The 17,269-nt window shown below is 38.4% G+C and overlaps 1 protein-coding gene across 1 annotated transcript in view; it reads left to right on the top strand.

Moving 5' to 3' along the window:
* The window catches only part of LOC139150977 (polycystin-1-like protein 2), a 55,858-nt gene that overhangs the window by 13,829 nt on the left and 24,760 nt on the right, over positions 1-17,269 (top strand). Inside the window, exons 8-10 of the mRNA XM_070723467.1 lie at positions 11,619-11,715; positions 12,354-12,418; positions 13,001-13,237. Coding sequence (XP_070579568.1) covers positions 11,619-11,715; positions 12,354-12,418; positions 13,001-13,237 — 399 coding nt within the window. The remainder of the gene's footprint in view (positions 1-11,618; positions 11,716-12,353; positions 12,419-13,000; positions 13,238-17,269) is intronic.

The raw sequence follows: 17,269 nt of genomic DNA on the forward strand, positions 1-17,269 counted from the left end.
AACTTAGCAATTGTAGAAAGGTAAATATAAAAGAGACATTGCACGTGTATGAATAAATACAGAGTTTTTAACAGGAGGATTAATGAAAAACCATGCAATGTTTACATCTTGTCCAGGTAAAACTAAACGATATGTTATAGAGGAAATAACACCAAGAAGCGGTTGGATGTTTGGACACTCAAGGAAAGTATTTAAAAGTGAATCAATGTCATTACAGAGAGAACAGTTGGCATCTGAAAGGAAACCAGGACGGAACAAAAACGAACTAGCTTGATAGGCTCCGTGCATAATGCGCCATTGTAAATCCCCTTCTTTCTTTATGAGGGGATAATAATAACATGAAACAAACTTTGGTTTGATGGAATGTGGAATACACAAAATGTCCCTCCAGATGGTGTCTAATCTGTCTGGTAAACATGAATAATGATGAGCTATTATCAAATACTTGTAAATTGCACCTTTCTCTATTTTACACAGAAAATAATTGTGCTCTGTAGAATGTTGCAGCTGAAAAGAATACACAGTATCTGGCGCATTGTTTGGATTATTGTTACAAAATGATTTTCAATGTCGGGTTTCAAACGAACAGGAATGGCCTTGTAAATACATTGTAAAGACAAAGAAATAATGCGCTGTGAATGAATCGCAACTCTATCACACAAATCTGAAGAAGTTAACCAACGATTTTCCACAGTATTGAAAAGATCACCTATAGTTTTAACTTTAGCATTGACAAAGGCTGGAACAGTAAAGGGGGACTTATGAACAAGATGCATAATGAGTGGATTTTGAAAAAGAGGCTCTTTAGGAATGTCAGGAACACTCTACGGGATTTATTTACGAATTTTGTCGACAGAATTCCAACTATGTAATAAATCACGATGAAAAGCAGGAATAGCAGAATTACAAAAATCAATGTCAATCGTGAGAAGTAACTGTTTCTCATAATTGAGACCACCAACTCTTCTAAAATAAAAATCTGTGAAATAATACGACGGATGATGAACATCCTGATACAAATACTTTTGAATATAGCTGAGAACTAAAGATACAACAAGTTTTAAGATGAATAAGGCCTTGGCCACCTTGAATGAGAGGTAAATACAAAGTTTCCGAAGGAATCCAATGACGTCCTTGCCAGAAAAATCTCTGATAAAGGGTTTGAAGGTTAGAAATTGTTTGATCATCGGGAGCTGTACAAGTCAATCTGTGAAGTAATTTTGATGCAATCAGCTGATTAATGACTAAAACACGACCTCTGTAAGGCATGCCAGGTGCAAAAGATGACCAGAATTTCACCTTGTTTTCAGTGATGTTCACTAAATCAGACCAATTTTTTGACAATAATTATTTGAGTTACCAACATACACACCGAGCAGTATTAACCCTGTTGAGTTCCATTTGATATTTAATGGCGCATTTTCATATAACTCAAGAGTGGACTTTAAGTTACTAAAATCTTCATTTCTAGTAATAAAAACTTCAACATCGTCGGCATATGCAGAAAGGCATGTAGGACTAGGAGCTTCTGGTATTATCAATCCCCTTATGTTACTGTTATTCCTGATCTTATCTAAAATGGTTCTAAGGCAATCACATAAAGTTGACCAGAAAGTGAGCAACCTTGACGAATCCCACGATTAATTGGAATTGGAGCGGTAATGGAACTATTTATCTTTAAAACTGACTGAATATCTGTGTAGAGTGTTTTAATGTAATTAATAAAGCGGGGGCCGAAACCAAAAGAGCTCAGAATTTTAAAAAGGTAATCATGACTGACACGGTCAAAAGCCATTTCCTGGTCTAGAGCAACAATACCCAGAGGTGAGTTTGTGTCATTGGCATAGAAAATACTATCTTATAATACATTCACATTATCAAACATGTGACGATTTGGAATAGAGCAGGACTGATCAACATGAATTATTTTGGAAAGGACATTACGTAAACGAATTGAGAGAGCTTTCGTGACAATTTTATAGTCGCTACATAACAAGCTAATGGGTCTCCAGTTCTTAACTAAAGTGTTGTCTCCAGCTTTGTCCGACAAGAAATAGGAAGCTGATCATTACGGAAACACTCAATGAAAACTTTATGAAGGTCTTGACCAATAATAGACCAGAATGTTTCATAAAATTCAACTTTCAACTGACCGTACTCCAGGTATGGATGGTTTGCCTAATTGCTTAACAGCAAAAGTAAGTTCATCAAGAGTAATTTCACCATCAAGGTAATCACGATCTTCCTCATTTAATTGCACCAAATTGTCAAGAATTGCAGACTGGGCATCAACGTCAACATTTTCAGCAGAATAAAGCTCCTTGTAGAAATTGTAAAAAATGTCACGAATTTCATCGGGATTTTCCGTTGTTGAGCCGTCATCACGTTTCATGTGAATAATGGGCTTTGACCTTCCCCGCTCTCGTTCAAGAGAAAAGAAGAAACTGTTCGAAACATCACTGTGCGTAAGTAATTGGTGACGAGATCGTACAGCTGCACCTTTGCTCTCCAGGTCTGGTATTCATCAAAGACCTTTGTCTTCATGTAACTTTTTCTCAAGTTCTTGAATTTCCCTTTCCAGGCGTAATTTATCCCATTTCAGGTTGTACTGGTTCGAAGCACAATACTGCTGAGTTAAAAGTTTAATTTTCCATTTTCCTATCTCCCACCATGTCAACAAATCACAATATTGATTCTGTCGCTGTCTCCAGTTTAACCAAAAATGTGAAATGATATCTTTATAGAGTTCATGCTTTAAGATGCTTGTATTAAGACACCATATTGGGTTGCGATGTTTGACTTCTTTCTGTGTAACTCTTAACTTTACCAATGAATGATCAGAAAACGTGAGCGAAGAATGATGAATTGAAGCCACCGTGATGCGAGATCTCATCCACTTGTTGATGTAAATCCTGTCAAGACGGGCCTTTTTGTCATTTCTGTGCCAGGTGTAATTACGGCTGTCCCCATGATAGTGACGCCAACTGTCAACAAGTCTATACTTGTGAATTAAATTATTAAAATAGCGAACTGCACACATGTTAGATTCCTTACAATTGATTCTGTCCAATTCTTCATTCAGAGTACAATTAAAGTCTCCACCAAGAATAACAACACTGTCAACATCTAAACTTAATAGCAGATCATTCAGCTTGGTAAAACACCACAAACGTTCAATTGAGGTAGTATGTCCATACAGATTAATAATATTGACTAGGCTGCCATCAACGTTTGCTTGCACGTGCAGTAAATGTCCAGGAATTGGTTCTGATGTACGAATGATATCAATTGTAGAGGAGGGTGAAAACAATATAGAAACACCTGCACTGTTTGTTGAACCATGTGACAAAATGCAACGTGCTCTCCAAATCAAAGGCCATGCTTTTTCATCACTGAGAATACTGTGAGTTTCTTGTAAAAGGTAACAAGAAGGCGGGTTGGAATGCTTGAGAAAATCAAAAACTTGGAAACGTTTCATCGCGTCTCGACACCCACGAACATTTAGCGTTACACAGGACAGAGCCATGCCTGTAAATATGATTGAGAGAAGATGCTGCCACATAACGAAAATGAATTAAAGTGAAGACTCAATCACAGTTGACCTACCAGTAGCTGACATAGTCCTTGATTTTACGTACCAGTTTGTAGATGCGAGCTCTCATTGCGGTGTTTACAGGCTGTGAAGAGCGATATCCCACCAACATTTTCACAAGCTCTTTCAAGTTTGGATGGAAGTCAAAACAATCCTGAATAAACTTCTTTGAATGCTTTGTATTTTCCAAGAAATCTGCAATTGATTGAGTCGATACATCATGGAAAAACGAAGAATCTAAAATGTCCGATAGCACAGATTCATTGCCATCAGTCTCTCTTTGCGATGAACCTTTCAAACTGTCTTCTGTTGACTGGCTTGCAATGCGTTGAATAGAAAGCGGTGAGAATGATATGCTCTGAGAAACAACTGCAGACATATCCATGTCCATCGATGCATTGGTCTTGTCTGCAATGTCTTGAGAATCCGGAACAAAATCAGAAAGTCCGGAGAGAACAAGCGACGGAGTGCAAGCCGGAGAAGACACCGAGGATTCCGAAACTTGCCTAAAACAAAGGTCCGGAGAAGGGGGAAAGGCGATGGAGGGGTTCGTACCCTCTCATCATCAGTAACAACATCATCTACCTTTGAAATTCCATTGTCGTTCGTTCCGTCAGTGTTCAAGATAGTTTCTGGATCAACTTTTGAAGACGGTTCACGTCGAACAATGTCACTTTCGTTAAACCATACTTTCTTGTTCTTTATTACCATGGCCATCACTGTGCTGTTGCGAGCTATTGTGAGTACGATAACGTTTACACCAGAAATGTCCGCGACGTTATGACCATCAACATTATCATCCATCGTTGTGTTTTCATTTTCACGTTGTTGAACAACTTTGTCCTGATTGGAGACAGTCGACTAATCACCACAGATTGGTTCCATCGGACGTTGAGCAGAATCATTGTTGTTGGTCGGAATTTGATACCTCTTTCAATTTGACCATCGTTAATTACAGTGGTATTGTCCTTTTTTTGCAATGCAGCAGTTGGTTTGTTTTAGGGTTATTGTTGACAATCACACTGAACGTGTCCCTCTTGACCGCACTTGAAACATTTCATTTCTTTGGTTGAAAGATAAATTCTGTACCTTTTACCTTCGTACTCTACAGTCAAAGGTCCTTCCCATGTACCGTGAAAGTCAGCATCAATCAGTACTAGAGCTTGTCTTCGAAAGATCTTACATGCTTTAACTGTTCACTCTTGCATCCGAGAGGAATCGTTTTGATTTTGCTGACAAGTTTACCAAATGTAAGAAGTTCAGTTTCAATCACATGATTCGGAATAAACGGTGGAACGCCAGACACTATGACTTTTGTCGCTGGTTTTACAACAGGTTCAACTTGAATTGAGTAACCGTTCAGTTCGAAACCATTCACACACACGTTTTCCACCCAAGTAACGGAATTGAAATAAATGATAACTGAACCGTAAACTCTGGAAGCAGCGATGATATTCTGTGGACCAGTAATCATTGAAATAGCTTGTAGATGAGGGAATCCGCAAAAATGTCTTCAATCGAAAGTTCAAACACACAAAAAACTTGACAGCAGCAGTCCACAACCGGAGCAAAAACAGATCAGACAACGATCTAAGTCCGGAAATCACTGAAGGACTCAAAAACTGTAAGAAAACTCAGAGCACACTACCACGCTGTGTACACATGCGTAGTAGTAGTAGTAGTAGTAGTAGTTTTCAAACAAATCATTTATTCAATATGAAAATTGGCTATTTACAAAATTGCATCAAAATATATACATAGATGCATCAAACTTTTAAAATCAATGAAAATCAAAATAGAAAAGCCAGGACTTCTACAAAATGAACGGTGAAATATCAATGAATCCAGAAGCTGTATGCACGGTAGAAAACTGGACGAGGGACATAGTGTATCCGTCGAAAACATCCCATGTTGAAGTTTCTTGAATGGTCAGACGGACTGACAAAGGTCACGATCTGTAAATGAAAAATAGGCTTGAAACGTTAAGTGTAGGTATGACCCTCCATCGAACTTCGACCGATCCGAAGATCCCGTGAGGAGTACGGTGCCCAGGGTTCGAAGACGACAACGACCAGGAAACACGGAACTGTCAGTATGTGAACAACGGTACAATAAATCACTTGAATGAAACAACCCACTACTTAAGTAGATGCGAAACGTTAAGAGTATCATCTGCATTCACTGAACAAGGGCATTATTGATTGTCCAGGTATTTTTGAAGATTTCAAGTTGATGACTAAATTTAAAATACGAAAATTCAATTTGAAGACGAGATTTAACGCGAGTTTTGAAGATATCTAGAGGTTCAGTGGGCAGATCATTTTCGTTTCTTTTGTTCCTACGGCTTATGTAGATGGACGTTTTTGCGACAGCATTGATGAAAACGAAGAGACGGTTTGCTTGTTTCGAGAGAAATTTACCGGATTTATGTGGAGGATTTAAAATAAGCCAGTGGCGTGGGATAGTAGTATTCTCATCACTTAAAAGCTGCTTTGATAAACATGTAAGATTGTTGAAGAGATCATTATTATAGTTGCATTGAAAGAAAGTGTGTAGCAAGGTGTCGCTCTCGCCACAATTTGGAGTCGGACAATAGCTCATTTTGAAAAGCAGCATGCCTGTTGCGTATGCACCATGAATTAATCTCCACAAATAGTCTCCTTCTTTTGATGAAAGTGGAGGAGAATAGCAAGCCTTGAAATTTGGATTCACAGAGTCAGGGAGTTGTAAAATACTTCGCCAACACGTGTCGGACGCATTAGGAAGACGTTCTATTTGGAGAACCTTGATGAGGTATTTGTAAATTGCACCTTTCTGGATTTTGTAAAGCGGGTAGTTGATTTCATTAGAATGGTGAAGTTCATAACAGTAATGTATTGGCGTCCCAGTTATCGAATTTTCTCCCCTGAGATAGGAGATGATCGTATTTTTACATTGTGGTGGAATTGCCTTCAAAATGTCATTGTAAATGAGTTTAGCGATGCGACGAGAATGGATATCAATTTTTGAATAGATGTCTGTATCAGTCAACCATGTTTTTAGCTGGTGATCAATTAAATTTCCAATCTTTGTGATGCCAGAGTTGATAAAATAATCTATTTTTAACGTCTCTCTCGTGTCTGGGTGAAGAATTTCCTTATTGTAAAACAGGGGCTCTTGAAGGACCTCGTCAATGTTTTTAAAGTTTGTTTTACGAATTTTTGATAGTGAATACCAGCATGTCAGCAGGTCATTGTGAAAGTTTGGAATGCAAATGAAAGGGGAATCAATTTCAACTGCAAGAAGGTTTTTAGAGTAACAGAGGCTTTGAACTTGACTGAAATAATGATCAACAAAACGGAAAATAGGATGGTCATAGTCGGAATAGAGATATCTTTGAAAAACTGGAGACGAAAGGACTTGATTCGAGATGGTAAATGAACGAGACCTTGTCCTCCTTCATTGATAGGAAGGTATAATTTTTCTGCAGGGATCCAATGTTTTCCTTGCCAAAAGAAGTCAAGGAGGCGAGACTGAACGTAGGCCACCGTGCAAGCAGGAGGGCAAAGTGAGGAACAACGGTACACAAATTTGCTAGCTAGTAAGTTATTGATAATCAAAACTCTCCCACGATACGATATGTTTGGAGCGTGTTGATTCCAGTATTCAATATCGTTTGAAAGTTTATCAACCAGCTCAGTCCAATTTCTGCTTTCAAACTGCTGGTCGTTACCAAGATATACCCCGAGGCATTTAAGACCGTTGCTATTCCAGGTGATGTTGAGAGGGCTATCCTTCCTTCCCCTCCAACTTCCAACCCAAAGACCCCCCGTCTTACCAAAATTTGTCTTAGAGTTTGACGCTTTATTGTAAGTATTAAGCCAGCGGTTAAGTTTACTAAAATCATCGTTACGAGTTATAATAAAATCAACATCATCTGCATACGCTGAGAGAGTACAAGTTGTATGAGACTCTGGAATGGTAAGACCTTTGATATCACTTTTAGTCCGGATTTTATTGAGCAAGGGTTCTATGGCGATAATGTAAAGTTGAGCAGAAAGGGAACAGCCCTGGCGGATCCCTCGGTTAAAAGAAATAGGGGCAGTGAGGTTGTTATTGACCCGGACTAAACTCTGTGCATTGGTGTATAAAAGTTTGATGTAGTTGATGAAATTTTGGCCGAAGCCAAAAGCCTCTAAAGTGTGAAAAAGGTAATCATGATGCACTCTGTCGAATGCCTTTTCTTGATCAAGTGTAATTATTGCAAGGGGAATATTTTCAGCATTAGCAAATTGAAGGCAGTCTCTGAGCATAGCAATATTATTGTGAATTTGTCGACCAGGGACACTGCAGCTTTGATCATTATGAATAATGGTACTGAGAACATTACGAAGCCGGAGGGAGAGGGTCTTGGTGAGAATTTTGTAGTCGCTGCAAAGAAGACTAACTGGCCGCCAGTTTTTAAGTTTTGCATTGTCTCCGATTTCGGCAAAAGACTTATGACTGCTCTTCTACAAGACATTGGCAGTTCCCCATCGCTGACAGATTTAAGGAAACTTCATGAACGTCTCTGCCAATTACTGACCAGAAAGTCTTGTAAAATTCGTTTGGTAAGCCATCAATCCCAGGAGAGCGACCATGAGAGAGGTTTTTAACTGTATTTGTGAGTTCGTCATAAGTGATTGGACTATCTAAAATATCTTTGTCTGTCTCATTAAGTTGTGGCAAACTATCGTGAAGGAATTTTTCAGAATTCTTATCAATCGGGTCCGGGGAATACAGATCTTGATGAAACGCATAAGAATGTTTCTTATTTCCTTTTGATCTTCAGTAAGTGAACCTTCGTCCCTCTGTAGATGGATAATAGGCTTTCTTTTCCCATTATTGATTTCGATTTCACGGAAAAAAATTATTGGGAGTATCATTTGTACTGATATGTCTATGTTTGGCGCGAATGGCCGCCCCTTTAGTGTCATGGTCAAGAATTTCCTTAAGAAGGTCTTTCTTAGCTTTATAAATAGCATGGACGGACGGGTCTTGCAAAAGGGAGTTTTCTTGCAGGCGAATTTCTTTTTCAAGGTCGCGTTTCAAAATATTTCTTTCTGTATTTTTGTGATAACAATATTGCTGAGTTAGCTGCTTGACTTTGTTTTTTTCCAATATCCCACCAATGTTGAATTTTATGATAATTTGATTTCTTTTGGCGCCAATTTCCCCAAAACAGGGAAATAAGGTCAACATAATCATTGTCATTTAAAATATCTGTGTTCATATGCCACACTGGATTATGGTGATTAGTGCATTTCTGAGAAAGAACTATTTTCACGGCAGAGTGATCAGTAAAACAGAGAGAAGAATTAATAATATTGCAGCAGTTTATACGGTTTGCAGAATGCTCTTTAATATAAATTCTGTCAAGCCTGCATAACTGTGATCGCGGGACCAAGTGAAAATATGAAGGGAAATGTTTTGATTACGCCACGCATCAACTAATTCAAAACGATGAATAATTTTGTTGAGGAGTTATGAAGTACGAGGGTCGGGCTCTCTACCAGAACGATCAATCTCAGAATCGATAGTGCAATTGAAATCACCACCCAAGAAAATCGGGTCACTGTTAAGGGAATCAAGATGCGTTTTAAGAATTTTAAAACACTGGAAACGATCCGTAGAATTCGAGGGGCATAAACATTGATTATATGCACTGGTTTATCATTGATAAGCACGTGTGCGTGAAGGAGATGACCGTTCATTAATTCTTTCGTGTCAAGAATGTCAATTTTCTGCTTCGGTGAGAAAAGAATCGCCACTCCTCCTTGATTTGTACTCTTATGAGAAAAAAGGACTTTTCCTTTCCAAATAACTTGCCAGATTCTTTCGTCACTTTCCAACGTATGTGTTTCTTGGAGAAGCTGAAAATCAGTAGAAGCCTCATTTTTGAGATATTCGAGAGCTTGATATCTTTTGAGTTCATCTCGGCAGCCTCGGAAATTTAATGTCAACCCAGAAATGGTTGCCATAGCAGCTAGTAAATGAAAAAGAGACTAAACATAACGGAGAAAGATAATGGACGTTACCAGTGGTTTTAATGTGCTGCTTTACTTTAGAGCTAATTGTTTGAACACGTGCTTTTTGAGCTCCAGTTAAAGGTTGGGATTTACGATATTTATTGAAAGCAGTGATTAAAAGTTTGAGATCCGGACAAAACTCGATACATCTGGTAATTATTTTCTTTGAGTGAAGAGTATCCTCAAGGAACTCTTCAATTGATTGAGAGGACGGCAACTGACGGTTATTTTCAAAGGTCTGGGAAATATCGGAGAGTTCTGATGTCATGGACGTCGTTTCATCGTGATCATCTTCTTGACGAGGAGTAGCAAAAAGATCTTGAGAGAAACTGGCCTCTTCACTAAAGAGAGTTGATGGACCGGGAAGAGACGAATCAGAAAGCTGAACAGAAATTGGTTGTTGAGAATCAGACGAAGTCGTGTAATCTGAGGCTGGCGAAAAGGTGGGAGATGGTGGGAAAGGTGAAGGAGGGGTTAGTACCCTCTCTTCGACACTAAAGTTTTCTTTATCGACAGGCAAAGTCTCTGATGGGAGCGCTTTTTCATTAGTAGATTTTTTATCGTTTGCACGAGGGTTTTCTTTGTTGTCGGTTTCCATCTCATCAGCATTTTCTATTGAAGTGTCGCCATTGTTAATTTTCGGTAATGTGTCACTTTCTTTTGAAATAGACTTGCTACTGTCATTGGTCGGTAATATTGAAACGTCTTTATCACCTGTGTCACTTTGTGTCTTATTGTTTCGTTTGCCATCGGTATTTTTATCAGTGGTGGTGACCGAGCTCTCATCGTGCACGTTATCTCTTATGTCATCGCTTTTGTCATTATTGGCTACTTCATTGTCAATAACAGGTGTACCATAGCGTTGAATATTTTCCATCATTGCATATTCATTTTCGTCAACCATGTCAGTGGCGTTTTCGATATTGTAATCATCTTTCTGGCTCGGTTTTTCCTGGTTATCTTTAGCATTTTCCTTTTCAACGATTGTCTCAGACCCAGGACAATTGCTTTTTATGTGACCAATCTTATGACAGTTAAAACATCTCAGTTCATCAAATGACAAATAAATACGATATGTTTTGTCCTCAAACGTAAAGTGGTAACATCCCAATATTCATCGTCACTAACTGTTGGCAGAATACACATTTGACGTCGGAAAGATTTGACATGTTTCAATCTTTCCGACTTGCAACCTAAAGGAATGGTCTTGACCCCACCAACAACTCTACCACACTTGTTTAGTTCATTTATGAGAACTTGATTTGGAATGAAGGGCGGTACTCCCGAAAGTATGACCTTTGTTGCGGGCTTCACTAATGGTTCTGTCGAAACCCAACAGCCATCTAGTTCAAATCCGTCTAAACAAACAGTCTCGACCCAACTAGTTGAACTTAAAAACACAATTACTGCACCGTTAACACGAGACGCAGCGATAATATTTCCAGGTCCCGTGATTTTCGCAATTTCTTCTACATATGTCTCAACTCTCACACCCTCAACAGATGAACATTTCAAATCATGCTTTCGAGTGAGACCTCTGAACACCTGGCTTGCGGACGCCATCTTGCCTCACTGGGCCTCGCCCGGCCTCAGCAAAGATAGAATCCAACAAAATCGACCACAAATCCGACCCAAAACAACAAAAATGACAACTAACCGAAAGTATAACTCGATGACAACACAAATCAGTGAAGATTGGCGAGGGATGTCTTCTCAGTCAACCAAAATCTTGCGTTGATACGGAGCACCTCATACACACGTCTTCACTGTAGTAGTAGTAGTAGTAGTAGTAGTAGTAGTAGTAGTAGTAGTAGTAGTAGTAGTAGTAGTAACAATGTTGAACTTGATGTTGGAATTATAACTCTTCCCTTGAAGTTACACATCTTTTGAGAATAACTTTCGTTCATAGTTTTTATCATTTAGGAAGTTTGTTACATTCTGTCTATATCCATACTATATTTTATTCCCATGTTGAACAGATGTCTGCTGCTCTAGTTATTAACAAGATTGTAAATGAATTGCCCTCCAAATGTGTGAACTCCTTCCCACCGCAGGAGCTCTACAACGTCTCAGAAAGTAAGTTGAAATCATGTTTCGTTACTTTCGTCCTCTTAGCCTCAACTTTCATGTATCTGTAGGTTTGTACTCACTCAAAATTTTCGTTTTGAATTGATGACATCGTCGATTGCTCCTCTGTTCAATTACAAACAACACGTCTAACTTTGCCAGATATTTGTGCGTACTTACTGAGGTAAGCAAAGTATTTTTATGAGTACAATCATGTTGTAATACTCTCACATGTTGTAAAATATGACTTCATCTGAAACGCTATTGCAACAGCTAAACTGCATTTTGCATGTCAGCATCATACAAGATCATGTATAGATCGCAATGCCATTTGCCTGTTAGATAATGGTTAACAGGTGACTGCATAGGCAATATTAGTACGGATGAGTAACCATGATATACATATTCACGCTATCTTATTTGCTACGTTTTCGCACAGTATAGCAAAGATGCACTTTCTGGGGATCCCCCTTGAAAGTTTGTCAATGAAACTCCGAGGTATGGCAAAAAAAACTTAAAACTGTTCTAATGAAATGGATTTTTTCTTCTTAATTCGCTGCACGTCAAAATATTTGTTTTCTGAACTTGGCCAATGAGTTGTCGCTATCAATAAATGACAGACATGATACCATTAATTTATTCTGCAGATATATTTAGCAGTATCAACAGTGTTCTTCTGTCAGCAAATCCAAGACGTAATGGTTCAGAACACGTGAGTAGTAATAATTTGAATCGTTTGCCAGTAAATTGCTCAGTAAGCCTGATCGGAGCGACCCCATTTTCAGCTCGTAATATTCCTATTCATGCACGATATGGGTAGTGCTGTTAGCTATATATCAATTGTCGGCCACTTGAGAGAAGAGATACACAATATTAATAATTTTCAAAAGCTACAATCACAAATTAACAGCTGCAAATAGGTTGTTCGTCTATATATGTCGATTTGTCGTTGTAATTTGTTTATTTAATTTTTGTTAGTCATCCGATTGAAAATACGTATGTAAAAATCAATGCAAAACGTTGCCAGATTTTATTAATGAGCAATATCAACAATCTGAAAAAAATCTTGATTACTGCCTCAGTCAATTATACTTTTAAAGCGTAATTATAAAACTATGTACATCGGCAACTTGAAATATGTATTTTTAAGTAGCTTTAAATTTTCAACATTTGTGAAACCGAATATGTGTCCAAAACCGCATTCTACATTAAATCACAGATCAAACGTGATAGTTGTGAAATCACATTAATGCTTTTCGATTAGAACTAATGAAAAATTTTATCACATTTACAGACTAAAAAAGTCTCAAGTTACGCCGTGAAAACTCTTGAAAATACCACACTGTCTATACTTTCATGTACAGTGCCGGACAGACCATCTCTGAATTACACAAATGCAGTAACTGATGTAAAGCTGGCAAAATACAGAGCAGCCAAACTTGCTGGAAGAGATTTCAACATTCGAGCAGCAAATGTGTCCATGCCTATTGTAGGGGAAGCCAGTAAGCAGTCAGACCTTCTGTCTCTTCGCGTAAGTAAACGTAATTCAGACAAGCATTTACAAATTAATTGCAATGGGATTAATGAGCAAAAAAACATCACTGATGATATTCAAATTCCCTGAGATATAGCGTGCACTAATTCACAATTGGAACTATTTTGTGATTATAAGATCTTGAGCATTTTGTTGTAATCTATTTAAAAATCATCAATCTAACAGTGTTTTTGTGTGAAGACGAGGGCAAATTCTATAAATTGTTGATAATTGCACAATCATCAAATACATCTCTAACAAATTTTACATTTTTGTCTAGCTTTTCGCACTCTCAGGAAAGGAGAACCCAGTAAATGTAACTGATTTGTCAATTTTGTTTAGGTTTAAGTGAAAATACAAATTCCCTTTCCAAGGTTGATTTGTAGGCATTTGCTTTTCTCACCGAACGATGCATGATAAAATTGTAAATTTTCGATGGTAAAATGGCCTTCTACCTCTACCCAAATCAGTCCTGCTGTAGTGTATGTTTTTTTGGTGATCTCTCTTTCAAATGATTTGGTAGATGTTAAGAAAATGACTTGTACATTTATTTATTTCATATACAAGGAAATGAGACCTGGTAAATTTGATAAAACTACCCTTTTCTTGTGCGTGTGCTGATTAATGCTGGAAAATTTTTAAAAATCACTTAAATATTTCAGCCCTTCTATTAAAAATGAACTCTTTTTGGTAGATGCAAAGAAATGTAATCAATATCATCTGTCTGTTGAAACCTTAAAATATTAACGGCAAAAACCAACAGTATTTGTCTGGAATTTTTAGGGACTGTGCAGAGATGTCTTTGCAGCTTTCAGGGACCACTCCGAGAAGACCCTAAATCTTTCAGAGACCACACTGACATGACCTGGAAAATTTCAGGGACCACCCAGATGAGTCCTTGAAACTTTTAGGGACCACCCAGATGTGACCCTGAATCTTTCAAGGACTATCCTGATGTGACATTGAAACTTTCAGGGGCCACCCAGATGAGTCCTTAAAACTTTCAGGGACCACCCAGATGAGTCCTTGAAACTTTCAGGGACCACCCAGATGTGACCCTGAATCGTTCAAGGACTATCCTGGTGTGACCTCGAAACTTTCAGGGACCACCCGGATGAGTCCTTGAAACTTTCAGGGACCACCCAGATGAGACCCTGAACCTTTCAAGGACTATCCTGATGTGACCTTCGCTCGTCAGCTTGTGCATTCACAAGCATTACTTGGTAAAGCTGACAGGCAGACGAATCACTGAAAAGATTTGGTCCAACTTCCTGCACATACAGCGTCAATATTCATGACGGTCGAAGTTAAGATTATGTAATGGCTTAACACAGCGTCCTCATCGCTCCCATGTGTGACTTGTCGGCCGGCTCCAAAACACGTCTTTGCATATTTATCACGCGACGAGATCTACAAGGCATGTTCTTCCCGGCATAAATGTGATAAACTGGGCAGTGGCTGAACCTTCAGTCGACTTAAACGAGCAGTCCTTGACGATTAATGGTAATTTACTGGCTGGTTGAAGTATGCTGCCACTAGCCGACGCGCCGCTGGTCTGAACAATAAACAATTAATTATTCGCAAACAATCAGTTCATGATGGCACATTCCATTTTAACCTACAGGGCATCAAGGATTGTGCGATTGTGTAAGGTCCCGGGTAAGGTACATGTTGCTCTTTTATGCTGTAAAGTTTTCCCACCATTTAAAATACTATGGTTGTATGTTACAGTCTTCATGATTAATTTGGAGATGTAGTCGGTGATACTTTTCTCATTAAGCGAGACACTGAATCGTACACCAGCTAATATGGTCCTTGCTAATTTACATAGTAAAGGTCACGGGTCACATTGTTGTGAGGCTCTGCATTGTTTCAAGTCGAGTGTGTAAACAGCGTGATGTTCGAATGGATTTTGACTACTGCACTAATTCCTTCGTCGGGAAAGGTTGCCGATTCTGAATGTAGGACGTCCAGTACCCCAATTATTTAATGACAGGACTACATGGAAAGCAACGGAATACTGGATATCTCCGACGAATTTGATGTCTGTTACCATGGTCCTTTGTGGAGTGACACTGACAGTGCTGTTCCCGATCTCGACAATGATGTCAGCAACTGTGATTGTAGCGTGAACATGACTAAGACTATGAGTCCTTGAAACATTCAGGGACCACCCTGATGTGTCCCTGGATCTTTTAGAGACCATTCTGATGTGATCTTGAAACTTCCAGGGACCACCCGGATGAGTCCTTGAAACTTTCAGGGACCACCCAGATGAGTCCCTGGATCTTTTAGAGACCACTCTGATGTGACCTTGAAACTTCCAGGGACCACCCGCATGAGTCCTTGAAACTTTCAGGGACCAACCTGAGGTGCCCCTGAATTTTTCAAGGACTATCCTAATGTGACCTGGAAACTTTCAGGGACCACCCAGATGAGTCCTTGAAACTTTCAGGGACCACCCTGATGTGTCCCTTAATCTTTTCAAGGGACCATTTAGATATGACCCCTAAACATTTTTAAGGACTGGCCTAGAGAGGCACTTTGAAATAGTAAAGAACCAATCAGATATGATCCCGAAACCTTCAAATACATCCAGGTCCTCTAAACAATATAGCAATCATCAAGTTTTGACCTCTAATCTTGACATTTTCAAGAATGTGTATCAATGAGATGAATTATCCTTAAGAAATTGTCAAAAAGGATAAATTTACAATTTTTGAAAAGCAGATGGCTTTAAATACTACAATTTTTTTAATACTACTTTAACATTTAATTCAATAATTACAGTTTTGATGTTTTCACTAGAAAAATTGATAATTACTAAATGCTTTGAGTAAACCCTCTCTTAGAGAGCACATTCTGTGACTTTTACTGTTCATCTTATAATCACAAAATAGTTCCAATTGTGTTGCGTGCACTAATTCATCAGTAGGCTTTGTGTACATTGAGACTCGTGTTTGAAGCACAGGTAGAATGTAGAGGTCCTTTTTCGCAGATTAAAGACTTGATACAAAAGCCACTCATGAGAGAACAGAGTTTGCATGAACCCCGGACAATTTAATGGCACAGAACAAACTGTACAAGTTTTCGTTTAAGTGCAAGAGGAGTTCGTCAAGGTCTACACTTTTGGCAAAATGCTTTGGTAAAACTCTCCCTTTTCTGCAAAAAAATAGGTCAGGTGAGCTTATTTGTGCCTAGTTGAGCTTGTGTAAGCAACTAAGGTCAAAAGTATATAATCTATATCTATATATAATCTATATATAAATATATAATGTATATGTCCTAGTAATATGCTTATTAAAATGTACACGAAGCGAAAAATGAAACTGTGTTACGATGTGTATTAGTCTAGTCTGAAGGTAGGGTTCCCATGCACCCCATGGATGTATTTTTTTAACCTACATTTTTGTAATCCTTAGGGTCTATATTTAATGAATTTTGATGTTCCCAAAATCAAATAGTGTCCCATGGGGTTTATTTGGCACCATCTTTGCCGCCATCTTGGCCGCCATCTTGGATTTCAACAATGAGGTAGGGGTGACGTATTTACCGCTTGACGGAAACAAAAGCAATAAAATACTATAAACGTTACATTTTTAGAAAGCCAAGATCATGGCCTTTTCATTGATATATAACTTGATAGGGATAAATTAATATGCGAACGTCGATCACACTTTATATCGGCCACTGACCGTAAATCGTAAAATTTGCTAAATTTCACACCCAATAATTAAGTTCCCGTTCCTCCAAACAATTTTTCATAAGATATTTATATATTTTTTGGAAGAGCTCAGTGCAATAAACAAGAAAAACAACATTAAAAGTATATGTCTTGAGATTTAGTTGGTGCATGAGCTTGTTTTCTTATTAAGTGGTATGCCATATATCCGTATGTAACATAAGGGGTAGGGGTAATGTTTCCCTTTCTGTTTCGAACCATGAATGATAAAACAATAAAAATGTTACATTTTTTGAAAGTGTTGCATCAGAACTTTCTAAAAATATATAGATTTATGGGGAAAAGTT

This window comes from Ptychodera flava, chromosome 15 (genome assembly GCF_041260155.1).
Source record: "Ptychodera flava strain L36383 chromosome 15, AS_Pfla_20210202, whole genome shotgun sequence".
Lineage (NCBI taxonomy): Eukaryota > Metazoa > Hemichordata > Enteropneusta > Ptychoderidae > Ptychodera > Ptychodera flava.